Raw genomic sequence first — 27,373 nt, forward strand, 5'->3', positions numbered from 1 at the left:
ATAATTTTAACCTTTTACAATACAATTAAAGTGCTTACAAACTTTTAATTGAATCTTTGCATTTCCTTGAGGCTTCTTATGCTTTAAGGAAAAGTCTAAGTGAAGTTTTGGGTTTGGTGTGGTTCTGTGTTTTTTTTTTTTTACTTCAGTTGAATTTTTACTAGCTAGGGAATTTCCAACAAGCCCTCTGCTGCTCCCAGAAGCAGGGGAATTGATTTTAATCTGTCAGTCATTGAAATCAAGAATTCAGAAGGGTTTTTTGAAGAAAAATGCAGGAAATATAGTGACTTCCAAAGACACGCTTTGTTCTTTGGTTTATCCAGTTATGGTTGGGCAGCTGGGTATTCTAAGGAAGAAGAGGCTTTGGTTTCAGCCTAGATTGTGGCAGTAAGAAACAGAAATGTCTGAACAGGCTCTAGAAATGCTAGCGTGAAACTCAAGTTGGTAAAAGTTTGGATGAAGCAAGAGGAAGTTGATAACTTCAGCTAGAAACATCAGCTGGTCTATCGACTGTATGCAATAGCAGAAGTCCTTGAATGGATCAGAAGGGATGACATACGAGACTTCCAGGAATGTTTTACCCAGTAAACTAAAATAGAGTGGAAGAATCAACTTTTGCAGTGTTGGGAGAGACTGCCAGTAATCGTTTTTGCTTTTTGACCTCTTCTTGACTTATGACTGCAGTTCTACCATAGCACTCCTAATCAAGCTGGAAAGGGGAAATTTTTGTTACTGGGGTTTCCTGAAGCAAGGAAAGAGAGGGAAAGTAACAGAGATCACAAGATGTTTGGGGCTTTAATATTGAACAAGTGTCAATCAGAGGCAGCTAATAGAGTTGTTTTAATCAGGTAATACAGTGCTGACAGCTAGTCAGTTTTCCTGGCTTTGTTTTTGAGAGTAGCTGGCTGGAAGCAAAGCGTTCACTTTATTGTCTTCATTAAAATCCTGTATCTTGTGCCATGCACTCGACTGTGCTCCACGTTACATAAGGAAGTATTCTGTGGTGGTGTGGATGAGCTAGACCCATGTGTGCCTTTCAACGGAGAGATTTCTAACAAGGAAAACGGGGCTCCCAAAGCAACCCCAGCTTCACAGCCTGCCTTCAAGCTGTGACTTGGCTATAAAAATAAATAAATAAACAGGCTTCTCTATACAGGGACTTGGCAGACAGCATTTTCCCTAGAGATAAATTTGTTTCATAAAATTGGAAAAATCTGTTGTTATATATCTAAAATTTACAGTTGTTATATATTAAATTATTGGTTCTAGATAGACTTTTAAAAATATTGGGGGGGAGGGAATTGAAAAAGCAAGTAGCTTTCAGTGTTACTCGGTTCTTTTTACTTCTTTTTTTTCTTCCTTTTTTCCTGATGCTCTTAGTTACCAAATCCATGGAGTACTTACAGAAACTAGAAGCAAATCTGTAGGAATATTTGTTCAAAAATAAATGTTTTCTTGGTCTTTAAGGCATAATGGATTTTTATTCTTGCATTCTCTCTTAGCGATGTATGCAGAGATAGTGGAAGTAAGCATAGTTTATTTTAAACTTTCCTTTTTTCTCTGTTGTCCTCTTTATCCATCCATCATTTGAAATGAATAAAACTTTATGAATTTGGTTTGTAGGATGGTTTTAGTTATTTCCCAACAATACTAATTTTAATACAGTATGCCAGGGGAAAAAAGGGTTATTGAAAGCAAATATTCTAATACGTGAATATGGCTATATAACCTTTATGATTCTGTGTCTTGAGAGTAAATGTGGGCTTAGGGGGAGAATGAAGAATACAGTCTTACCCATCTGTGTTTACACATGCATTCAGATGACATGGGCCTTGATCCAAGACATCTCATCTAGCTAGCAAGTAGTCTGAAAAGAAGCCATAGACAGTGAGCTTCTGGGGGGCTTATAGACACGGTATTTTAACAGCAGGGTAAAAGTATCCTATACTCAGTCGGCTTTTTTTCCCAGAATTAGTTATGTCTGTCAGAAGTTATAGCACATCTGGCCTCTTTATGGATAGCGTAGTTATTGCATATCAGGTTCCTTCTAACAGAAGGAGATACAGTGGAACCCACCCAAAAATGTCCAGATATTTAACAGTGTATTTATCGTCATTTACCGAGCGTGCTGAAATTCTTCTGATTCTTCTTTGGCTGTTCTACCAGAGGAAGAATGCTCCCATAGAATTTCAAGTTTGCATCATGGATATCTTTTTGTCTGCATTGTTTCTAATTTTTCCTCCAACCTTTTAATAAAAGGTAACACTTATTTTCAACTTCAGTCCAAGTATCCTTTTGTCACAGAGTATGTAGACACCGGGTAATTTCTGTAGTATTCCAGATCTGACAAATTTGTCAGCATGGTATATGGACAGGTATGTTTTTGCTAGCTTTCTTAGCTGTTGAGTGTGCCAGTAACTTCTCAAGTAATTTGGGTCTCCCTTCGCACACCTCCTCCTACTGATACCTCCAGCTGACTTTGTGGATTTACTCTGACCTGTCCACGGTAAGCATCCTCAAAACCTAAAGGTCACTTTATATATGAATTTAACAAAATGTAAATGCCTGACTGTATTTCACTGACTTTGGAAAACTTGGTTGTATTTGTGAAGCTACTTAAGATTCTAAAATACCGAGATTGATATGTGTTACAGGTTACTTCATTACAACAAATTGCATTAAGTGAGCTGAATATGTAATCTTTTTGAAAAGCCAACTGAAAAATAGTAGTCAAGACTGTTATGCAGATTTCTTGTGTGTTTAGACCTTGTTACTTTCCTTGTCAGACCCTTTCATTTTAGCTGAGTTATATCTCTATCTCGTTTCTTGGTTTCTAAGCTGAAAACTGGAAGTGAGACTAGCTTTGTAGTTACAAGAAAAATGGAAAATTGTTTTGTTTGGATTTCAACAAATTCAATTTAAGGTCCGTGTTTTTTTTTCTTTAACAATGTGTGCTCTATCTTTTAGTTCCTAAAGGCATATTTTCAGCAATTTGGCTTATCTCTGTGGCCATTGGGGTGGAATTCTTTCTCTTGGCTTGATATAAGCAAGCTTTCAGAGTATGCATGGTTTAGTGTCTGACTTTGTGCACAGGAAAAGAATCTTTTTGTCAGGTGGTTTCTGGTTCAATGAAACAAGCTCTTAGTTGGATTTTTTTGCTTGTATGATAACCAGCTTGGTAACTTCTGAGAAAGAGCTCAGACTTTCAATGCGAGTAACTGTCCATTTCATTTACAAAATAACAGTAAATAAAACCCAAACTTGGCTACGTAGCTAGCATGCTTCTAAGGCAGTTTCAGGAAAAAATCAAATCTAGTTAACATGAGGACAATCTGAACTGAAGTGTTATGAATTTTCTCATTCAGTGGATAGGAAAGGTAAAGGATTATTGATTACTTACCTTCAGGTATATTATTCTATAGTTTCCTAAAATCATAGAATAGTTTGGGTTGGAAGGAACCTGAAAGATCATCTCATTCTAAGCCCCCTGCCATGGGCCGGGACACCTTCCACATGACCAGGTTGCTCAAAGCCCCGTCCAGCCTGGCCTTGAGCACTGCCAGGGATGGGGCACCCCCAGCTTCTTTGGGCACTTCTAGTGCCTCACCACCCTCAGGGAATGATTTTTTCCTGTTAAGTTGTTCTGTCTGACTGAAATTAAAGTATATATAGTTATCTCTCCTGTTAGTGTGTTGATGCAAGGCATGATTTTGTTTCACCATAGCTGAAACCTGACGAGCAGAACATGGTTTTAAGTTTTCTTATAAATGTAGTCTTTCAATGCGGATGGAGGAAGAAGTTTTGATACCGATCAGCATAAAGGCAAATTCACAAACAGATATTACATTGTATTTTCGATAACAATTTCAAGAGTTTAGAAAATGAGATATGAAGCTGATGTGAGATCAACACAAGCTTAGAATAATTAATTTTTAACAAAACTTGGCATAATCAGTGTATCTCGGGTTCAGTTCCTGTAAAATACGGCCTGTATTGTAACTATTTTTTTCCATAATTAAAATAACATTTGAAGTAAAAGTTCAAATTGATTTTTCCATGTGAACTTAGGAGAAATTACAATTGGGCTTTTTTATGATTTGCTGATTAAGTAGACAAGTGGTGTACTTCATGGGTACCATAATAGTTAACACCTGTTTCAACTGTTGAATATTTGTATTGGATGGAACCTTGGCAATCCAATATATCTTGAAAAGCAAAAACCTAATATAAAATATTTCACAGTATGGAAGAAATTATAATAAACAGAGTAGAGCTTAAAATATAAAATGCTTATTACACACATTTACGTAGCCTTTCATCTGTATTTTTGAAACCAATGTTACCATTCTGTGTAAAAATAATCCTAGTTTTTATGAAGGTCAGCTAAGTGATTATTCAATACCATAAAATAATTTCTCTTTCTAAGAAAAAAACAGCATTTCCCGAGTAGCAGAGGTTGGCAGAAACTAATCAATTTGTCAGTCAGAAGTTGGTACACTGTATTAATTACAATTTGGTTTGTGGTTTCTCCCAAATTTGCTTCGGGGACAGAGACCATTGGCAGGAGGGTGGAACGGTCACCTAATACAAGTAACCAGGCATGGCTTTCTAGAGCTGATCTGGAGATCTTGTCAGAGCACTGATGCCTTTTAAAAAAAAGCAACTTAAGCAGTTGTTATTGGCGCACATGTAGTTTAATTCAAGGAGTGCTTTCATTGTCTTGGTAGCACTTTTGCTGTAAAATGCTGCTAGAAAGTTAACTACTCTTCTACTCCTATTTGTAGTGCCTACTTCTGCTGGTGGGAGCCAGTAGTTCTGGAGAAGACTTACAAAAAGATAATTTTGGCTGCCACTGCTTCCTGAAGCTGTACTTGCCTAAACGCCTTCAGCTGGTGTATGTCAGAGCTACCAGCTAAGTAAGCCCCGAAAATCTCCTTCCCTCTGCCCTTGCCAGCTAAGCAAGTCCGGGGGGCTATTCCAGTAAATACTACTTTGTCTATTAAGTCTAAAGCTAGGGCTGGTCTCTGCCACAGATGCACAGAAAGCTGTGCTGTCAAACAAAGGAGAGCAGCACAAGATGGAAGCGAGCAGCAAAGGCTTTTTCTGTTTGTGGCCAAAAGTGTTCTTGTAAAACACAAGTCTGTCTTGTCTTCCACAGCTTGGACTTGTTTTTTCAAAACATTCTCACAGCAGCTGAAGATATTGGGGCTCTAGTGACCTGTATCTGTAGGAAGAAAGCTCTCTAAAAGTGTTTTTTAATCATTGTTTGAAGTGGAATTTAGCAAGCCATTAAATAACTGAAGTGCACTTGTTGACATATTTCCTAGACCAGGACTGTGATGGTATCTGAAGTGTTAAGTGTTAGCGACACTTCTTAATGTTGTTTGTTAATGGTATGTTATTTTAAAATCATTCATTTCATTTAAGAAGTCAGAAAATTCAAAACTGTCTATTAAAATCTGAAAGCTTATTTCAAATGTAATGATGAGATGGACTAGATTGTGCCCTCCATGCAGCACAAGTACGGCACTGCTGGCCCCCTCAGCCTCCCACAAAAGACTTGTTCTCTTGAGTGTTTGAGAACTTGAAAACTTACTGCTTTTTGAAGAAAGCTTTGGTTCATAATAAAACGTTAATTAATATTAGTAAATTTACTGAAATAATATGCCAGGGTACGTCAGTCAGATGTAAATTTGGGGAGCTTATCAATGTATTTCAAAGATGAGTGTTATTTTGGGAGTTGGGGTTAATACTCTCAAGATTTGTTTAAAAAGAAGTTGAGCTTAGGATTCAATGACCTATCAGACTTTTTCCTCAACACAGATTAACTCTTGCTTTTACCTCTGTTTATCTGATTTGAGGTAAACCTCAATGACTTAACTAAATTGCAGCTCATTGTAGTGAACACTGTAGATGGTTTCCGCTTCTAGTGACTTATGCATAAATTTCATAACTCTGGAATGGTTCTTTTGCTCATTTCCCTGCAAAAGATGCTGGTTTTTTCTTGTTTGAACAAAATCTGTTTAGCTGTTAAATTATGAAAGAAATGGATAAATTTTGCCTTGTATGTGGCTGCTGTTACTGTTTTCAGAAGTGCTAGAATGCCTTTGCCTGCTTTGGTGATTAAGTAGTAAATGTTTCGCATGCATGTTGGAAACTTCCTTAAATATAGGTACTTAGAGGTAAACATAGATTAAAATGTGTGTAATTGTGGGTAGCATTCCAAAATTCATAAACTACTGGTAAAATTTAATTTTTCCTAACTGTAATTTCTCCTTAAAAAAGAAATCAAATTTTAAGAAGCAAGTAAAATAAGAGTAAACCAATAGAATTGGTACAAATGGTTATATCAAGAGGAGGGAGGGCAAAAGAAGGAAATAGCTGGAGAAGAGCAAACTTAAAAGGAAACATAATATACTGCTTCACATAGTTCATCTTCAGATTGCTAGGCATTTTTTTCCTTTCTGCTGAAAGATATATCCTAAGTGTAACTCAGTAGATCAACTGCAGTTCTGAGGATTTTTTTTTTTTATTATTATTCAGCGCATAATTGAGATGGTAATGACTAGATCCCCTTAATATACAAAAACTATTTTATATGAAAATAATCAGGCATACCTCTTAATGGATTAAATAGTGCTGCATCATGGACGTGAAGTGACAAATTACTAATACATTGCAATGTTTTTAATGACATGAAGAACTGCTTTAGGTACAGAGACCTTAAATGTCGGTGTCTTAAAAAACACCACACAGTCGTCTTGCTTTTTATAGGTGTCATGAGAGCTTACAAATAAGTTAACACAAAACATATTTTATGTGCTAAAAATCTATAATTAAAGACTATATCTTAATAGTATGGTTTTAGCAACTAAAACCACTGATTATTAACAAAAGATGTTTCTAAAGTGCCATTTGCTCCAACTTCACTATTTTCTATACTGTTTTGTATGGGTTTGTTTTTTCTGTGAACCTGGTTTAGGATGCTCTTGTTCCTTACTTAGTCTGTGCTTGTTGGAGTCCATCTGTTGTGCCGTACAGTTGTTGGTGGGGCCAAGCTGTAAATCAGGTCACCAGAATGATTCAGATTAAAAATAAACCTACAATAAAAAGCATAGAATTTGCTTTGTCAGCATTGTGTTTAAATGTCTTGCAGAGCATCGCTGCTATTATGTAAGTCGTCTCTTGTTTTTATTCAGTTCAGAAATCGTGTATTTGCAGCTGGAACAAGATCTGCCTATTCTCAAAACTGCAACTTCAGCCTCACGTCAGTCATGTTCTCATTTCCAATTATCTCCTGTAGAAATAGTGTGGTGGGACTCCTCATTTCCCAAAAGTTTCACAGCTATTCCTGAGTTAATGGAAAACTTGTCAAACAACATGCACGTACCGAGTGTCCACTGTCAAAAGAGTTGTGTTTTTCTGCTAGTATCTGTAGCTTGTAAATCTGAAAAACTGAAACCCTCCCTAATTGTTTTCTCTGCTTCCAGAAGACCTTGTTCTGGTGAAACATGCAGAAGTTTTCTCTTACAGGTGCTTGCGGCTTTGGAGGGCAAGGAGGGCTTTTGTTTTCTTCCCAGACTTGTGGAACTGTGGAGTCTGTAATTGCTCTGCAGCAAGATGACTGCTTGACAGGCCTCTTTCGCTGTCTCTGCTCTGACTATACTTGAGTTAAATAACATGAAGTTGTGAAGTGTATTAGATGAAACTTCCTACTGTACACTTTCTCCATGGTATTTAAGTGTTGCTATTGATATATTGAGCAGCTTATTTCAAATGTAGTGGCATTGCATCCTCTCGGGTAGAAAAAGTAATTTTATGCTTCTAGCCCGTATCTGGTCAGTTGCATTTGTTCCTAGGTTGCACTAGACGAGTTTAATGTTAACTGAAGGGTTTGGAGTTGCTTGTGCAATTAGAAGAGTGGGAAGAACTAAGTACCTGAAACAGTTTTGAAGCCAAGGTGATGGCATGAGCTGGAGGTTTGTTTTGTATGTGAGAAATAAAGAAAAAACTTGATGACAATGAGTTTCTTCAGTAATCCAGTACCATTCAGGGAACTTTTCTGCACTTGGAGTTCTATTTGGAGGCATCCCATTCTCCAGGCAAAAAGAAACTGTCTGCATAATGATCTTGAGCTATTGTGTGTTGAATAGGTTGCTAGGTCTCGGGTTGCGACCCAGCTAAGCGGCAACGTAAGCTATATGCAAACAGTTCTATCCCTTTAAATGCAATAATTTACATAAACTAAATTTACAGTTAAGGTTTTAAATGCATGTGGGAGATAATCCAGGCCCTGATCCAGGTCTTGCTCTTGACATCACTGAATTACATTATTGCTTCTCGTAGGTTTCCAGGCTGTCTTCTACAAAGATGTTTTGTTCTGCCACTGTGATGTTGTCGGCACTGTTTTGGAAAAGTGCTGTGAAGGCTCTATAGTCTGTTTACAGCCTGCATGTATTTGGTTATTATTCACTCTTCCTTTTGTTAGGGTTTCCTTTTTATGTAAATAGAAATGTCCCAGTTTGACCAGTACAGCCCTAGAGTACAAGGAGCATTTTGGTGTGCTGGCACGTGTACTTCAGGTGATACCGGTTTTCCCTGCCTATGCTCCCTGAAGCTGAGTCCTGGGACCCCCGCCGTGCTCAGCCCTGTGCGCTGGGTCGGTTGACTCTGCAAGAGGTGTGTGATGGCGGTGAGGAAGAGGGTGGTGTTCTCCGCTGCCTTTTCTTCACCGAAGAGGATTGGTGTGAAGAATGCTCTCTGATAGCATTTCTCCTCACCAAGTCAAGATGTTCACCTTTCAGCCTGTGATTTCCTAGGCTCAGGGGGTGAAGTACTCTTAGTTTTTCCCTGCTTGACAAGTGCTTCTTTGCCCACAGTTGCCAAGCCCTACTAGTAGCCATGATCAGTGCCACAATTAAGCTTCAAGTCATCTTTCTTGAATGTCGTTCTGAAGTGTTGAAATGTGCTCGTGCCTCTCGTTTGTACAACGGCCTCATTTCTGGTGGGACTATCTAGGGGTGCCCTTTGTTTTTCAGCTGCTCTGAACGTAGTAGCTCATGAACATCGGCTGGTGGAAAGTACATGTTGCAAAATTTCATGGGGTAACAAGCAATTGAGAAAGGAATACTTAACAGCACTAGGAAGTATTTAGATTTTTGTTGTAGTTACTCAGTCTTAGTAAACCGAATAGTGGTAGCTCTGTATTTCACTTCAATAGAAAAAATTGCAGGATAGAGGAAAACATATTCTTAATCTGATTCTGGCTTACTATAATGCTTATTCTTGTTTTGGTTCTAATTTTTATTGTTGATACATTAAATCTTGTGCCCTCCTAGCTTTCTTTTGATCCTCTTATGGGTAGAATTACACAGCAAAGTATGCAGTATGAATAAATCATTAGACTTACACGACCATATTTACTTTGTAACTAAAATATGCATCAGTATATTATAGCTCTGGTATGCAAATACAAACATCTGCTTGGTCTCCATCCTTCACAAATGACTTGTAAAAGGCAGTTTCGGATATTACTCAGTTGTTGACAAATGTTTATTGCATGAGAAAAGATTGCCTGGAATTTTGGTTTCACAGTAGTATGTACTCACTAATAATTTCTGTATGTAAACCTGTACTATGTACATAGTAACCATATCCCACCTTTCTTTTACAGCTGCTGCAGAAGGCAAAGGGAAAAGTGGGGAAGACTTTTTTCAGAAGGTAAGAAAGATATTTTAATTGTGTAATATCAGTTGACTAGAGGAAAAATTATGCCCACTGCTCATGAGATCAATTTGATCCACTGTATTGATCAAAGTTTTGGAAGTGTTTGTCATTAGTGTGTCTGCTAACCCATCAGCTGCGCATGGAATGCAATGAGAAGTATGTTCTTTGGTGTATGCTACTGTCATTCATGCACAACAACTTAATTATCCTTTAACTGTAAACGTCAAAGTATACATTATGAAAGTTTATTTTGCTTAATGGCAGGGGCTTCCCCCAAAAGATCACGTGAGGTGGTCTTAAGATTTTTAGGTCTACAGAAAAATGCTACATTCTGTTACTGAAAAACTTACACCAAACTTTTTGCGCTATCATTGCAAGCATAACTATTTGGTTGAGAAATGCAAAGGCCTTTTAAGAAGTAAATACATCATCCACAGAGTGATTCAATAAAGTTTGTGGTTAGACAGAAGCACGGAAGGACTGGAAAATAGTCCTGCAGCAACTAAACTACAAAGAGAAACATGGTCAACAGTAATGGCTTTGAAATTACTTTTGCAAAAGGAACATGGTTTTGGGGTTTGGTTTTTTGTTTTTGGTGTTCTGGTTTTTTTCAATAGTAGTGCATAAAATATTATTTATGACTTATGTTAATGAAGCTCTGGATACAAATAAAAATGACAAGCTGTGTTGTCTGTTGTGCTGTTGAGAAGATAGTGTAAATTTTCATGCTGTATACTGTCATACCTTGAAACTCCTTTTTGACTGGTTGTCCAATAAGAAAGTAGTTTGCTGGATTTTCCATGTTTTCTACATATTTATAAGTGGTACTTCAAAAAAGGTCTCTTTTTTTAGATGTGAAAGAATACTTTATCCTGCATGTAGTTGTCCAATGCTTCGATGAAGGCTGGTGGGGAGGAGTATGTATACCATCAAAATTTACATTTTGGGAAGTATTTATAGGAGTCTTCAGATTGTTGCTCTTGACTGTCAATTGAGTTACTTTTTGAATGTGGTGTTTGTGCTTAACTGTCTAATACTAGTGTGCATAGAGGAGAGTGTGCCAATAATTCTTCCTTAGGCTTTTATCAAAATGCATAGGGGTTTTCTACTTAGTGAAACAAGGCTAAGCCATAGTACTGTATACTTTATTCTACACATCGTTCGTTTTATGACAGTGTTTTCTCACATTTGTTTAAATATGCTCATAATTCTAGAAGGTGTGGACAAAATATTTCCCTATGGCATTGAGCAGTTTATATATTTGACATGTGTATTTGGATACTTGACTGTTTACTGTAGATATTATGTACCTTACAATTATGTAGTTGTTACTGTAATAACAAAAAATAGTGTTTTAGATTGAATAGGAAAGCAAAATGTACTAAACTTCAAGTATGTGAATGAGGGTACGCTACTTACCCATATTAATAATAGATGTAGTGGCTATTTTGACATTAATATATTGTCATATACCTGCCTAATTATATTATATAGACACAGTGTGGATGTTGTCATAGGTTAAAGCTGCTTCATTCTGACTGGCATTCTTCTTTGTCTCATCAACTCTATAGTTCAGGTTACTAAGTTTCTAAGTACATACACACAATACTACAGCTAATAAAAACAGATGGAAACTATCTTCTTCGTGAGTTTTCTTTTGTTCAAAAAAAATCTTTGGCTAGTTGCTCACAGCTTACTCACCGTCTCTGTCTGTGCAATTTCCTTTAATCAGAGTTAAGCTTTTTCCTTTCCCATGTGAAATGAATAAGGCACAGTTTCTGGAGGTAAAATGAAGACTCTTTTCATGTGTTTCAGGTTGTGTAGCAAGGAAGAAAGTGATTTGTAGCATTAGAAACACATTGCAAACTAAAGGGGCAAGATACTATGAGAAATTTAATATGAATTCGAAGCTATAGTAAATGTGTGGGAGTTTTTAAGTAGTTTTGAAAATGAGATTTTCTTTAGGGCGTTATTGGCAGGCAACTGCAATGGGGAGGGGAAAAGCATCATTTAAGAGGTACATCAAGAACGGGTGTAACTTGTGTAAATAATGCCACGTACAGCATTTTTTGACAAGCTCTACCCTCCGTGTACTGAAGTTACTGCTTGGTGTGGCGGGGGTGAGGTGGAAGCAGTTTCCATATGAGCGCTGAAGTGATGGCAGCAACAAGGCAAAAGTTCAAGAAGGTGATTCCATGTGTTGAGACATGCAGACCGAGAGGGAGGGGAGAGGAGGCTGGTACTGGACAGAGTGAGACAATGCTGCCAACTTGCAGGCGACTCTTAAGTGGCTGCTGGATCTTGCTTGGTGGCTGGGCAAAGGGGGACAGCATTTGGGTTTTTTTATTAGTTTGCCCTCATACACTCGCAGAGCTGGGCTAAAAGTCAGGGACCCGGCCTGGATTGTTGTTATATATAGTATGCCCTAATGAATCTGTCATGTTTTCAAAGAAAATTAAGTTAATGCAAGGTTTTGGTCTTAAGTAGTCTTTTACTGGTCTTGAAATGTGTGAGCAAGTAGTATTACTTTCTTGGATTTTCAAAATCAAGCAGACTCTTAGTGGATGTGAACTGCTTATATAAGCTTTTAAATTTTGAAGTTTAATAATAACAATTTAAATGTCAAAATGCGTTATTTCACCGACCATTTTAGCAGGACTAAGTGCACGTGCTGCAATTGCCAGTAAGTTACAGAATAAGCCCCAGTTTTTGCCTGCAAGGGACAAATTAAGCTAATATTTCTGCCCTGTCACAGTGGGGAAGCCCCTTCCTCTCCTGAAATAAAATGAAAAGTGGATAAAAGTTTTTTGGTAGCATCACTTCAAAAAATCTGAAGACTATAGCATACTTTCTTCTAGTATTTCTAAGTTTAAATACTGCTTCAAAGGAGGGGGGGGACCTAACACGGTCTAATGTGGATTTTTCAAAACCGCTGGGAGCTGCTAATGACTTAGCAAGGAGTAAGTAAATAAGGTGATAGTTTTCTCTCTAGAGCTCTCTAATGTCCAGTTCAGTGACAGATAATCTTAAATACACATGGATAGGTTTGCTGTTGTGTGATGCTACTTCTGTGAAAGATCCTTGTGGGCCTTGCTCTATATATTATTGACCTAATTTATTCTGTGAATAATACATAATATTAAATGATTACTTGTTCTTTACCGAAAGCCCTTTGTCGGTTGATGGTGGAATTTTTCCATTGAGTTCCATAACATCTGGTTCATGCCTCATAGGCAAGCAAGGCCCTTCCCAGGGAAAGCCAGGACATTGTTCCAAGGACCATGTAATTGATGTAGCACTACAGATCTGCATGGTACTGTTAAATCAAATGTAAGAAGTTGACGGGTCTCTTCGCTGAAGAATTCATAATACAAAACAGATCAGGGTCAGCTGTGTGGACAGAGGGGAATTTAATGCATTGTTTCTGGTTGCTTTTAGTTCTTGCATCATCAAGTGGGTTTTTTTGGGTTTTTTGTTGTTAGGTTTTGGTTTTGTTTTGTTTTTTTTTTTTCTTGAGCACTTGGAAATCTTAGTGCTGATAAACTTTCATTCTGAAACTTCTCAGGGCAAGAGTGTACATCTGGCCTTATCATGGCACTGTCAGCAGTATGGTGGGTGGTAGGTGAAGGTTGTGATTTTAGTAGAAGTTGGGTGGAGCTTTTGGGCTAACATGGGGACTGTATGTGCAGAAGGTAGTGTCTAGAAATGATGCACATGTGGTGCTCTGCCCAGATGCTTGACTCTAGGTCAGATGGAAGCTGCTCATTTCAGCGTAATTCAGTGCATATATGTGTTAGGCATGGGCTTCTGGAGTATTTCTGAAGGGGCTCCTCAGATCTTCTTTTCCTGGCTTTCAAGAGTTTGTTTGTAGAACTTGGTTTTGTGGAAAGCACAGTATACTACCAGCCAGCAGTAACTTGGTTTTATTGCTGCTGAATGTCTGAGATTATTTAGGTTTTGTGGGGTGTTTGGTTTTGTTTGATGTGTTTGGTGTGGGGTTTTTTTGTGTTGTTTGTTTTTTGTTTTTTTTTTTAATCAAAGAGAAATGGTGTTAAGAATATACTCCTTTGCACAGCTGCAGACACTTAAGGGTTTTTCAGATATCACTGGATTTAGGCAAAATGTGTGTTTAAATGCTTGTGCTTCTATTGACTGTAGACTCGCTTATTCCCTGAAGGGGACGTAATCATGCTTGGAGGTATGAAGATGCAAATGCACTGATGTTGCATGTGTGTACCAGAATGTACATTACCTATTTGTTTAGGAGGCTCTGGCAGTAAAGGCAGTAAGAAAGCTGCTTCAAGCTCTGTTTTTCTAAGATAGTAAAAGAGTTTGTTTTGCAGCATCCTGTGTTTTCACTTGTACCTTCGAAAAACGTTTGTTAGGTTGATCTGGCACAAACCTTCTAACTTTGGCAAAATTCTTGAGTGTGAATATATTGATACAGTGTTTACTTAAACGTGAATGCTTTTCTAAGAATACATAATATATACTGATGCACATAAATGTAACTGAAATTGTTATTTTTCTCCCTGCGGTAGGTCAGGCTGCAAGTTGGTCTGTCTTCCTTTTTAATCTCTGAACGTGGAACATGTCGGTAGAGCTTCAAATGTGAATTGCTTAGGGCGTTTTCAGGCATTAAAATATTAATCATTGACCTGAGACTAAGATGTCTCGGGCTGATTATTATCAGTGTTCAGCAGTAACTTCTGAAGGGCTTTCCATGTGTCCTCATCCATGACTTCTCTTGAACTGCCTATTTGTAATTATAGTCTCCCTAAGGCTATATTCCCATTTCTGATGGCAACCGCTCAGCTATTGGTTTCTTTCAGTGCTGTTTATCTTGCTGGTGAGACATAGTGAGTTCATGGCTATTATACAATATCATGGGTTTTGTCTCTGTTTCAACCACAGGAGCAGTTTTGAACTGCAGAAACTGGTTCCACAATGTCCACTTTCTCTGGCTAGAAATCCGTATCTGCGTTAGTGTTAAAATAACCTCTTCATGTAGAGTTTGGCTCTTAGCATGTGACAAGGATATATTAAGGCCACACATTTCCAGAGCTTGCTTAAAGCACCCGGCTGTGCTAGGCTGTGATGGGAATGCTGGCATGCGCTTCTAATTTACATTGAGCTTCCTCTCATGTAGCTTCCTGGGAAGAGGAAGTGACTGCTCAGAGAGAATGGTATGGATTAGAAAGTTGAAAGAATGTCAGTGGCAGTCAACATTTGCAAGAAATCTTGAGAGAGGTTTGTCTCGCGTTTGGCAAAACCACACCTAGTGGAAAGAAGGAGACTGTTTAGGTTGGATCGTTTTCTCTAAAAAGGTAAATTGAGAATGCTTACTTAACTTCTTGCTTAGTTCAGACAGAGCTAAGTGGTGGGAAGGCTTCATTCTTGTGGAAAACTGCATTAGTCACGTCTCTAGTATAGCAATCATGCTTGGGGGTTTTATTGTTTATTTCATCTTTAGTTTCTTCTATGTTGCTTCTGATATAATAGGGACAACCTTGAGGGTTTACCTGTACTATGAAAATGCTCTCTGATGGGCCTGATCCTTGAAGTGCCCACTGCAGTTGGAAGCCTTAAAACAGCACTGTCCTTGTTGAGTTCCTTGTGAATAATTCCCTTGGTCAGGAACAGTGGCAATTTTGATCGTTTAGTATTATACATAGTGACTGTCTATATCACTGCTTGGAGCTTGTTCTGACTTCCAAGTGAATCGGAGTTTTAGTTGACGATGATGTTCCATTTTATTTTACCTTATTGCTATACTTAATGTTTTGTGCAGTATCTCTTGTATTGTAAAGCAAAAGAGAAGGAGCAATTTTGTCACCACAGTCTTGATTGAGATGCCTAATCCTTTTCACTCTGAAAACTAAATGCTCTCGTAAAATAGGGGAGAGATTCTGGTCCTCAGAAATACTTGGTCTCTGTCCTTCTCCTCTAAAAACAAAAAATGAAGAGCTGAGTATGAGAATGATACAAATCAATAATATGCACTGGGTTCCTGATTTGTAGGGAAGAGACTTGCTGCTTCTGCTTGGAGAGAAGAGCTGCCTGCATATTGGTGTTTCTCACAATGTGCTGTGGGGGCTTCATTGTTAAGTAATAGGGTTTTTTAATTGGATAAATTTCCCCTTATTTATATTATTTGTGTAGAACTCCTTAATGCTGTACACACGGATGCATTTATAGCTTATATTTCGCATGCTTAGATAATCCCTTTACATTATTGACTATACTTTTAGTAATTTATTTTAAATAAAAATACTACAGGTGACTTCTGATTAACATTTCCATTGAGGTTGAACAAAATGTTCAAGTCAAGTAAAGGGGGGACTTTAATGTTTCTCTATAGGTAAGGGCATTTGATCCATAGTTTTCTTCTCACTTTACTTGCTGTACTTGTAAAGTAAAGAGTTCTGTAAACTCTGTAAAAAAGAAAAAAAAACCCCAAAAAAACAAAAAAAACCCCACCGTTGCAGAAGGTTCACTTGGTGCCGTTTTTGGATGCAGGAACAATGCTGCAATACTTGCTTGCTTAACAAGACCCTTTTTTAAAGAATGATCTTTGCCAGTTCATTTCAGGTAAAGTGAAGGTTAAAAAAAAAGTCATGTGTGTGCATGCATGTGTTCTTTTCCCTTCTAAGCTAAAAATGCCTTATTTATATTGTTTCCATTTCCAAAGCCATATCCACATAGATGGCTTTTCCCAACTCTCTTTACCGATTCAGAGCTTTTATTTATAGCTTGACAGTTTGAGTTGTAAAGCTGGTATTGTTTACTCTGCTGCCTTTATTGCCTTTACATATAATCTGTTAATTAGTTTTTGAAGTATTATCAGATGATACTCATTGATCAAAAGTACAAATAAATGAATACATTGCCTATAATGTTAATTTTGTCCTCTAATTTTAGCTTCAATACCACTTCATCCTGCACATGCTTACCTTATTTCTTGATAAAGTCAGTAGGAATAGCTGTGACTACCTAGTGATTATGGTAAATTTGTTTAGAGTTAATCTGGGCTAGGATATAGCCCTTGACAACAAACAGCCTACTTGCTGCTTTGCAGGAGTCTCTAAGCCTGTACATGCAGACCACAAAATTACTGGTCATGAGAAGCTGGAGGAAAGCATGTTAGTATTTTGCTTAGCCTAACGTGAAGCTGTGTAGAAGTATGTGAATGGGAAACAGGCATGTTTTTCTTCTGTTGCCTCCTTGTACCTGAATCTAGATTAGTTGGAAAATTCAAACACTTTAATTTTGTCATTTAACAGTTAAAATAAAAATCAGTTTAACAAAGATGGACAAATTAGTATGCAAGGATCAAATTCCCACAATATTGAAACAAATTACTTGCAGCAGAAGAATGAAAAAACTATGTATGGCAGTACTGAACCTTATCCATACTGGGTATCCCATATGGTAGTCTCTAAAATAATGTGAATGTTATCCTTTTCAAAGACAAAGTTAGGGGAGAAGGGCTAGCCAAGTCACATAGAGATACTCTTTTTTTTTTTTTTTTTTTTTTTTCAAAATGTGTTTGGGGGTTCTGACAGTTGGAATATAAAATAGGAAAGTCAGGTACCCCTACCGTCCAAGACACATGCACTGGTGCCCTTGCACTTGGGAAGGCACTTGTTTCATAATGCTCCTTCTTGTGCACAAACTTGCACATCTGGAGCGCAATCCTTGTCGTCCCTGTGCATTGTTTTGTTGTGTATTTTTAAGTAGTTTACACTTAATGTACACTATTGGTATCGGCACTCTTAAGAAAAAAAAAATATTAAAGGTTTTTCTGCGTTGTCTCACTGTGCTGCCACTCTGCATAGGAGATAGCTTTTTCTGCCACACAGAAGCACAAACTGTGAACTCGAAATGGTGTGTTGGTCTGGAACGTGTGGGTGCCTCGTGGCTATCTGCTGCTGCTTGTGCTCAGAAACAGGACCAGGTTTTGTCATCTCCTCTTTTTTAACTTCTTACATGCTTTATATTTTCTCACCAGCAGTGAAACTGTTCCATTGTCATGTTCTGGGTCCAGCATCTCAAGTGCTTACTCCAGCCTCACCAGTTTCAGAGGATGAATTCACGCTGTCGGTTCCTGAGTAACTTTACACAATTCATTTCTGTGTCTTGTTCTTCCTTCCCATCCTTATTCTTCCCCTGCTTTCCCCTCCCCCAACCCCCAGAAAACAACAAACCATTAAATATAATACTCCTGGTTCCAGCTACACCCATAGCTCTGTTCTTGCTGCCAAAACTCATGTTCAGGGATCAGTCATGAGCTCAGATACTGCTGCTTCACTGCTGCTGCATTGGAAGCAGAAGAAATAAGTATCAGCCCATATAGAATGTTTGGCTATTCCAACTCTTTAGTCTTCCCTGCTTTATATAGATTATTTTTTTTTATTTTTGTGCAAATGATATTCCATGTTTCAAATAAAATTATAAGAGCAAACTTGTTTGTTTTGCTCTAAATGCGTAGATACTGTTCTAATACTACTTCTCTGAAAGCAGAAGATGCAAGATGAACATCTTGCGTCTGTGAAACAACATTCAGAGATGGGCAAAAATTTTGTATATTTGTTTTTACTGGGCATCGTGAGGTCTGATTTTTAAATTATCACATCACCATTTGGTTAATACTGAATTAGACTGTACATGTAATGGTTTTGTTTTCTAAAATAATATGCTTATTTGGGTGTTAAAATTTTTTAACAAGTAAAATCCGCAATGCTCAATTTTTGGCACTTTTTTGTGAGTTAATGAATTGGATAACTAATCCGTTTGCCCTAGTACTCTTGCCTTGTTAACTACATGCAGATTTTGCATCAAAACTGCAACTGTGTTCATGCTGAACTTAATTTGTGTGTCTGTCTTCTTAAAAAGAAATTATTTCTTTTTGTCAATTAAAATAAAATTGATGATCATCTGGAACTCCAGACTTCTAAATGTTCTGTGCATAACCCCAGCTCTCATTATGGTTCTTAAAGCTCCGTTCTTCAATGCAAGCTTATACTTTTTCTTATTCAGTTCGCTTTAGAAATACTTGAGTTGCCTGTTTACTTTTTGTGGCTACTTTGAGCTAAAGCAGTTGGAGCCCTTGGTGTATGAAAACTGGATACTTAAGCAGAAACTTTTGGTATCAAACGCAGCTTCTGTGCATTTGTAAATGATGGTGGGTAAGGACATGTATCTGTCTTAAAATGAGTGTTTGTGTCTACTAACAAGACATTTCACATGTAGCTGAGATTAAGACAGTGCTTCATGTCAGTTTTCCCCTCTTTCCCCATTTGCTTTTTCCTCTGACTTGTTATGTTAGCATTGCTTCAAACTACTTTCAATTTTAAACTTCATATTGCTTGGGAAATCACATCTTATTTGGTCATACCTTTTTGTCTTGCTGGAAAACTACTTCATACAAAGAAATGGTCTCTGAGATCTGTAAGTGTAGGGTTGAGAATGCCATGAAGAGTGAATCTAAAGGTAATTCAGAATATAGTTTGGGCCCCATCTTGATTGTATGGTTTGTGGTATCTTTTTTTTTTGTCTGTACACAGAGGCAGTTTCTGAGGGAAAACCAAGATTCAACAGGTATAACTATATTTGCCTATAGCGTTGTCTTTTGCTCTGTCACTTAACCCGCTGAAGAAAGAACCTTCCCCCAGTGCACCAGAGGGAACTGGTTCACTTTTAGAAGTGCTGATTAATTTAGAAGAATCACTGCTGTGTTCTCTTTGCTGCTTCTCATCCACCTCTGTGTTCTATGCTGCCTCAGAGAGAATAGTTCTTATTTTCGTGGATATGATCACCTGTAGCTATTAAGTTTAATTTCCTTTCGTATAATTTACCCAACCAGTCTGCTAAAATACCACATGCAGCATGTCCTGCTTTCAGCATTTGTCACCCGGCTCATGAACAGGATTTGCAGTCTGCTTACAAGAAGTGGAGCATTGTCTCTGAAATATTCCAAGTAGCAAAGGAGTTAGTGCTCTCTGAGGATTTGTGTTCTTTGATAGTTGAAAATAAGGTACTCTTGCGGTACTCAAAGGTTTAGATGTGTGTAGTGCCATTGATGATGTTGATTTAAACCTAAATGTTGCTGTTTGTTTTTAACCTGCACAGAGGAAAACCTAGGAAAAAATCTTTGAAGATAAACTCAGCTGTTCAAAACATGACACAGACAGATAAATAAAAACCACCGGTGGGCATACAGTTTCATTTCTTTCTAGGATTTTTACTAGTGTGAAAAAATCTGTGTATCTACCAAATATGTCGTTGTGTATTTAAAAAAAAAAAGTTCTTGAATATAGATTAAGATAAACATGTACCTGTTCTAAAAATAGAATTTAAATGTGTTTACAAGATTTTTAACATCTATGCTTATTCATTATTTAAGTACTCTACAAGTTAAAATACTGTGTATATCTTCTGTTGTATTAAGGAAGGTTAAACTGAGGATGCTAATTCCTTGCATAAAGCCTCGCATAACAAACTGGCTTTTTTTAACAGTTATGCTTGCAGCTTTGAGAGTGACTTTTGCCACTTCTGTTGGAATGAGCTCATTGCTGAGCTAAAGCTGAGAAAACCAATTGCAGAAACTTACTGGCATATGCAGGTTCCCCTCTTAGCTTTTATTTTTCCTTTCACTGTGAATAAGGACTGAAGCAGAAATGGCCAAGATGTGTGAATCCCCAAGGTGGGAAGATCAGAAATAGACACCTTATTGCTGCCTATAAAGAATACTACTGTCATTTAATGTGCTTGTTTGAAATGAAGAAAGGTCTGTTTGATATGTTGTTCTTTTTCATCTACTCTGTGTAAAAATACTTCCTTTGACTTCTGAAATGCTTGTGGGCTTCTGGGGAGTTTGGGTTGGTTGGTTTTTTGCATTCAGGGCATTCCAGTTTCCATCCAAAATCAGCTAAACAAAAATTACAACGTAAGGAAAAAATAATTTCTTACTGTCTTAATGTAAAAACTCCCCAAAGTGCTTAAACTATAAATTTTTCAAGCTGGAATACAAGGAAGCCAAAAGCTTTTCTTCCAGCTGCCTTAGAGCTAGATGTTTTTCTTCTGAAGGCCCAGTGATTTGTAACTAGAGCCAATTCTTTCAGGGTCACGGCACAGTCTTATTTGTGTTGTTGGTATCTTCCACTATCTTGTGTCATCTTCTGTATGTTCTCCACTGAGAATAGCTTACATATTTTTGGCTGTGTAAACACTACTGTTTCTCGTGGGGAAAGGGCAAGGAGGGGAGATGTAGGTAGATGATTTCTTAGGGTTTTCCGCATTTTGAGAAGAAGCAAGAGATCATTGACTACAGGATTAAATCTTGCTGCCAAATATGCTTGCTCTCTTTGGTCAGTTGAACCCTCAAGGCGAGGAGAGTTACGGATTAGTATAAACCCTATTTCTTTATATGAATAGGGAAGCCGAAGCAGAGGTGCTATTCCGCAGAGATCTCAGTGGAAATGCAGCCTAGGGATGATTGAATCTAAGTGTTATGTAACTGAAGTATTTACACAATTAAAATACATGTATTATACGTATATTACTTGTAAATTGAGTTCTGTTTTGTTCTTTTGAGAGCGGTACTGCTGTTTTCAGGGTATGTGGCACGACACTGAGTATTCACTAAGAAAACTATTCCACTACAACATGCAGTTGAGGTTTTTATGGAATGATTCCAAATTTGTTTCAGGAAGAAAAATAAAATCCTGGCACTGAAAACTGCCTGGCTTAGAATGGTAAAACAGAACTAAAAGTTGATGCAGCAGTCATCTACGCTCTGCAGAGTTTTACTGTCACAGTTTTCGACATCTTTACCTTCAAGTTCAAAAGCTGTAGTAAAAACTCAGTTTCTTGTTTTCTAGAGCTTTGTAACACTCCTGCTACTACAATACATAAATAATAAAATAAATACAATAAATAGTTTTAAAAGTAGGCAATATAGTTCAAACTTTTCTTAAGGGTTCCTATGAAAGCCCCAATTTCTCAAATAAAACCAGAAGTTACTTTTCATTACAAACCTTTTTAGGCAGTTAAAATTCTCAAATTGTTTTACAGGCAAGATAAATTATTTTCACTGGTTAAAAAAAAAAAAGTGCTACAGCAAAAACTGTTTTCCTTTTTTTTCCTACATAATATGTGGTTTTCAAAATTCTGGAAAAGATGATTATTGCAATCAGCTTGGAATTCATCATAAATTTTACTGCTTGGAGTTGAAAGCCAGCACATACTCTTAAGCATTTTTATACTTCAATAAATGCATTTCATTTAAATGCATCCAGACTTCTTTTTTTTTTTTTTTTTTTTTTTTTTTTTTTCTTTCCAAACTGCCTGAGACAGCAGATAAACTTTTCTTTGTAGTGACCAAACTGAGTCGTCTTTTTGGTCTAATGTGGTAATTTCTAGCATTGCATTCTCCAAAGAGCTTAAGGTTATTAGGTGGCCAAATCTCAGTGGCTGACAGTCAGACTACTTTCCCTTTGAAGATCTCATATGCATCTTTCTCTTAAGTCCCCAGTATGTGTGCATCTCTGAAGTTGTGGGCTTTCATTTTGTTTTGGTTTAGTATGAGAAATGGGGAGGATTTAATTTCTTTAAAGCAGAAGTCTTCAAATTTTATTCAGAGGGTAAAGGACTGATGGGATGCAATACTTGTCTTCAGTGACACTCATTCACTCCTCCTGTCTCCCCTCTTGTGGTTCCTTTTAGGTCTTTAACTCAGTCCTGCTCCATTCTTTGTTTTAGCATCTCCCTTCCTCTTTTAGATAATGCCTTCCTGTTTTCTGTGTATTTCATCGCCTGTTGCACAATTAAAAATAATCCTGGCCCAAATCCTTCTATCTCACAGAAGTGAATTCTTTGATAGAGCTTTTTTGACATCTTGGTTGGAAAATTGTGGAAAGTATGTGTATGTTGCCGATAGAATTTCACCCTCCTGGAAATGTCTTATTTCAGCTGTAACTTATTATCCAATAGTTGCTGAAACCAAAAATATAGTATAATGAAGTCTGGCTGACACTTTCAGTTCTTCCATGTGGTATACTAATCTGGAAGTTGTTGTGATGCCCTAGGGATTTGGATGTAGAAGATAAGAATTCAGAAGTGTTAGAGAAGTCTGCCTTAGTTCTGAATTATACTATCATGGAAAACTTACTGGTATCGTAGCTGTTTTCTCAATCCATTCATTTTCTTTTTGGAAGTGGCTTTGCTAATTATTTTGGGATTTTATATTTTTGATATTGCTTACGCTTGTTGCAGATGACTAGAAGGACTAAAACGTACTGCTTTGCTTAATACCCCCCTGACCCCCTTAGGGGAGTTAAGTTTTTTGGGTAGCGTCTGCTTTTTGTGTATTGCAATTATTTGTTTCAGCAATCAAAAGAGCACAATTATTTTTTAGTCCTCCTGAGGAAATTGAACAAATACTCTAATATACACAGGAGGAACCAGACTTTGAGAGTTGCCATCTGAAATACACCTCTCCTTATGCTTTCCTGCCTCTCTCCTATTTACAGCGAACAAATTATTTTAGTTCTTCTGACTTACGGCTTCTTCTAGCTTACAGCCCAAGTTTAGAGTGAGCACTTGTTTACTTGTTACCATTACATGCATTAAATAATCTCCTCAATACTTACTACCCTCTGTATCTTTACAAAGACTCAATGTCTAAAATAGTTTGACCCAGCAGACAGAGGGTAGTGGTTACTCCTGCCGGCTCGCTTACTGCAAGGCTGCGTACGGAGTACTTGGTCCAGTTAAGTCTCCCTCAGCCTAAGAAAGATCCTGACAAGCAGGAGTGACTCCAGTGGATGATCACCAGTTTGATCAAGGGCCTGGAGCAGTTGATCTACAAACACAAGCTGAGAGCAGGGTTTGTTCAGCACGGAGGAGGTGAGGTCAAAGAGGAGTCTAGTAGTAGGCTTCAGCTACCCTATGGGTGATTAGAAAGTGGACTGAGTCAAGCTCCTCCTAAAAGTGCGTGGGTAATGATGACCAAAGGGTAAGCCAAGGATAACTTGACCAGATAAGAGAAAATAATTTCTCAGTAAAAGTGGCCACAAGAGGCTGTGGCATTGCCTTCCTTTGAGGTAATGAGAGCGTGAAGGGCAAGGGTCTGAGCAACCTGACCTAACTTTGCACTTGGCCTTGTTGTGAGCATGAGTTTGGACTTAAATGACTTCATTTCTTTCTTCCCTTTCTTCCCAATGTCTGTGATTGTAGGACCCCTTCTAATTGACGTTAGTCAAGCTGAGCAAACTGATTGCTATTAATCTCTTTCATAATAAGCTACTGAAATTCTCAAAGGAGTGAGGACCCTTTTGCTTGCCGCTGTACAAAATGTTGGCCATGTGTGAACAGAACTGGACAGTTCCAGGTGAAAATTCGTCAGGGCCTTCCATAATCAACATGTATTAAAAACTGCCTTGTCTGATGCAGCCTACCATGATATTTAATAGATGCATTTTCTTGGCATCCTACAACCATCTTGTCATGCACTAACGTGAGCATATCTTTCTCATCTCTTCAGGTCCTCATAATGATGAGATACTCTCTTCTTACTTATAATAATCAGATACTCTCATAGCTCAAATTTGAGAGGTATGATCTTGTCATACTTATTGATGAGATCGCAATGTAAGAGAAGATCTTTGTCTCGGTAGACGTGCCCACCATTTTTTAGAACTGAATTTCAATTCATATATATGTATTTGATGTCATTCAGTTCCTTCTGTATTACTACTAAATGTCTTAGTGATGCACTATAACTCTGTGCCAGTATTAAATTTCAGTGTAATATGCCTATGGGTAGTGGATTTTTTTCACTAAAGCAAAAGGTGGCAACAGAATGAGAGTCTATTTGAGCCAAATGACTAGATGGATTTCAAAGTGTAAGTGTGTGTGTAGGGTTTTTCCCTGTTGGCTGGCTGGAGATTTACACATAGGTTGCACACTGTGTTGTAACAAATGCTGTCAAATCTCTACTCTTGAACTGCTCAACCAGGAAGTAAAATTTTTAGTCTGGATAGGTTTACAATGAAAGATTCCTTTCAGGTAAAGGTGAGGGGGGAAAAAAACCAAAACCAAACAAAAACCAACAACCTGTGAAGGCAAAGCAATGTATCTTGACTTATGGAGACTCAAAAGGACTTGATTTCAATTTGACTGGCTTTACTTAGAAGCCATTTTAAGATAACTGCAATAGAATAAAAATATTTCTTTAAAGCTTTGAAATTCCATCTGAGATGGACACAGAGCATGCCATAGCTAGTCGTGGTCATTTGAACTTAGTAGAAACTGCTGAGCATCTTGGTTTGCTCTTTGGATTTCTCTTGAGTGATCAGAACTCAGCTCTACTTATCGTCAGACAAAAATTCTTCTCAAGAAAGCAAGAGAAGTAGTTAATGACTTGAGCTATTTATAAGTAATGGTAGTCAACAGAATTAAAAATGGTAAACGTCATCTCTTCCAAAAATGAACTTTTGACTTTGTAGGAGAAAAATAAAAGCTTAATTTTTCATAAATGCTTTTTTTTTTACAGATTATGGAAGAAACAAATACACAGATTGCTTGGCCATCAAAGTTGAAGATTGGAGCAAAATCAAAAAAAGGTATTTTGTTTTGTTACTTTTATGGGGTGGGATTGGAGTAGTAAAACCACGGAATAAGCAATCCTGTGTTTAGAGTCACTATACCAATATTGGACACACCTGAAATATTTTCACTTCAGTCTGCTGTTTTTATAAGAATTTCTTGTTGATGTTCTCTCAGCGATATATAGATACCAGACAGAGAAACCCATTTTAAGTAGCTTGCACTTCTAGAAGTACTGTATCATCAATACGATTGTGCTTCCTGTCTTAACCGTGTGTGCTTTCTTCTGTATGATTCTGCATCTAATCTGAACAGTTTCTTTCCTTTACAGCAGCCAAAGTCAGTTAGCCTTTCTGGTAACAGTGTGGATTAGTGGGTGTTCTCTGGGGTTTTTTGTTCCTTTGTAGAGCACAAAGATGTGTGTTGGTCAAACCGGGTTAGAAGAATATACTCATTGTGTCTGTGACGGAGGCGGTCTGAGTGCTTTTTTAGTTTCTTTAAGAAACTTAAGTAGAGCTGTTACTTTGGAATGGCCAATATTATATGTGTTCTAAATGATGCTTCTTTGGGAAGTACAGCCTATTAATGTGAACCAAGTATACAATGTGAAACATCTCTTGTTGAAGTAAGCCTCCTAGTTCTGTTATGAAAGAATCACAGCTGTGACTGAATCAAAGTAATACTTAAATCCCCTTCTGCGGGAAAAATGAAATTGGGAACGATGATTTCACACCGCATGTATTTCTGTTCAGGCTGATACATACTAAGACCCAAGAAAGTAGAGTTCAAATGATTTACCTGGAAGTTATGTTTAGAATGTATAGGTAGAGATGTGGGCTAGCAACCTTTGTAAATGAAGAAGGTCACATGAGAAGAAAAATAATCTCTTCAGAAGGGTGCAGGTTTAATGATATTTCTATGGTATAAAGTAAGATTCATTCTCTGAGGTACTTTCCCACATGGCATTGAAACACAAATTGATTGTCCTTCCCCCATGGAAAAAGAAAAAAAATCACACTTGAGCGGGGAAAAGTGGAGAAGGAATCCAGACTTTAAAAAATGCAGGTGTCGTATGTATGTATATATTCCTATGTGAGAGTGATAAGGTCTCTGTGCAAACCTGTGCTCTGCCTGTGGCGTTCTACACGCTTTCTGCCTGAGGTGCTATGAAGTGGTACACAGGTACAGCTCCTCAGGAAACTGAGGCAGGTTAGTTTTTGTTTATGTTTTTGGTTTTTTTTCTTTTGAGGGGACAAAAGAATAAAGCAGTACCTGCATTTGTTTTCTTTCAAATTCAAATGACCCTGGTCCTGAAGATTAAAAGCATGGATGAAAGGCTATGAAAAGAAGGGTCAGAGAGGTGCCTGGTTGGGCTTCTGGACTGGTACACAGGTGCAGCTTTATATGTAGATTATTTTAACCTCTTTATTGTGATCTCAAAGAGAAGATAATATTAGATTGGTGGTGAAGCTCTATCAATATATGGGATTAATTTTAATACCAGGGGAAATACAATGGCTTAAAGTTATGAGCTGATAGTAGAACTAAAAATTGAAGAGAGGGAGCACAGAATAAGCTGGGCATACTGTGTGCATTTGTAGTGGAAATTATTATCCTGGAAAGTCTTTCTGCCAAAAGAAACTTTAGATAGTGATAGGCTGCAAACTAGGTATTTTAGTGCAGCATATTGCTATTTAAAATGATGTTTCACGTGCCTGTGAACTGCACGGTGGCTCTAGAGTGAAGACTTTTGCTTTCTGGCTAGCTTTGCTCTAGGAGGTTGTATGTATATACACCTAAAAGAGTAAAGTACAATATGTACACAAAGAACCCCTTAACCTGGAGGTTCCTATTTCTTGTGAAACAAAGTGTAGTTTAAATGTTCTTTTTTCACTGGATATCAATTGTTTGCAGTTTTGTAACTTGCCATTTGCAGCTACAACAGCTGTTTATATAGGGAAAATATTCTGAGTGTTTAACATACTCTAGCTTCATTTAATGACATTTTGTGATTGAGAAGAGAGTCTGCAACAAATAG

At 37.6% G+C, this 27,373-nt stretch overlaps 1 protein-coding gene across 1 annotated transcript in view; it reads left to right on the plus strand.

The window, feature by feature from the left end:
- The window catches only part of BICC1 (BicC family RNA binding protein 1), a 109,966-nt gene that overhangs the window by 28,367 nt on the left and 54,226 nt on the right, over positions 1-27,373 (plus strand). Inside the window, exons 2-3 of the mRNA XM_055819322.1 lie at positions 9,674-9,720; positions 25,283-25,352. Of these exons, the coding sequence (XP_055675297.1) occupies positions 9,674-9,720; positions 25,283-25,352 (117 nt within the window). The remainder of the gene's footprint in view (positions 1-9,673; positions 9,721-25,282; positions 25,353-27,373) is intronic.

Source organism: Falco peregrinus, chromosome 1 (genome assembly GCF_023634155.1).
Source record: "Falco peregrinus isolate bFalPer1 chromosome 1, bFalPer1.pri, whole genome shotgun sequence".
In the NCBI taxonomy this organism is placed as follows: Eukaryota; Metazoa; Chordata; class Aves; order Falconiformes; family Falconidae; genus Falco; species Falco peregrinus.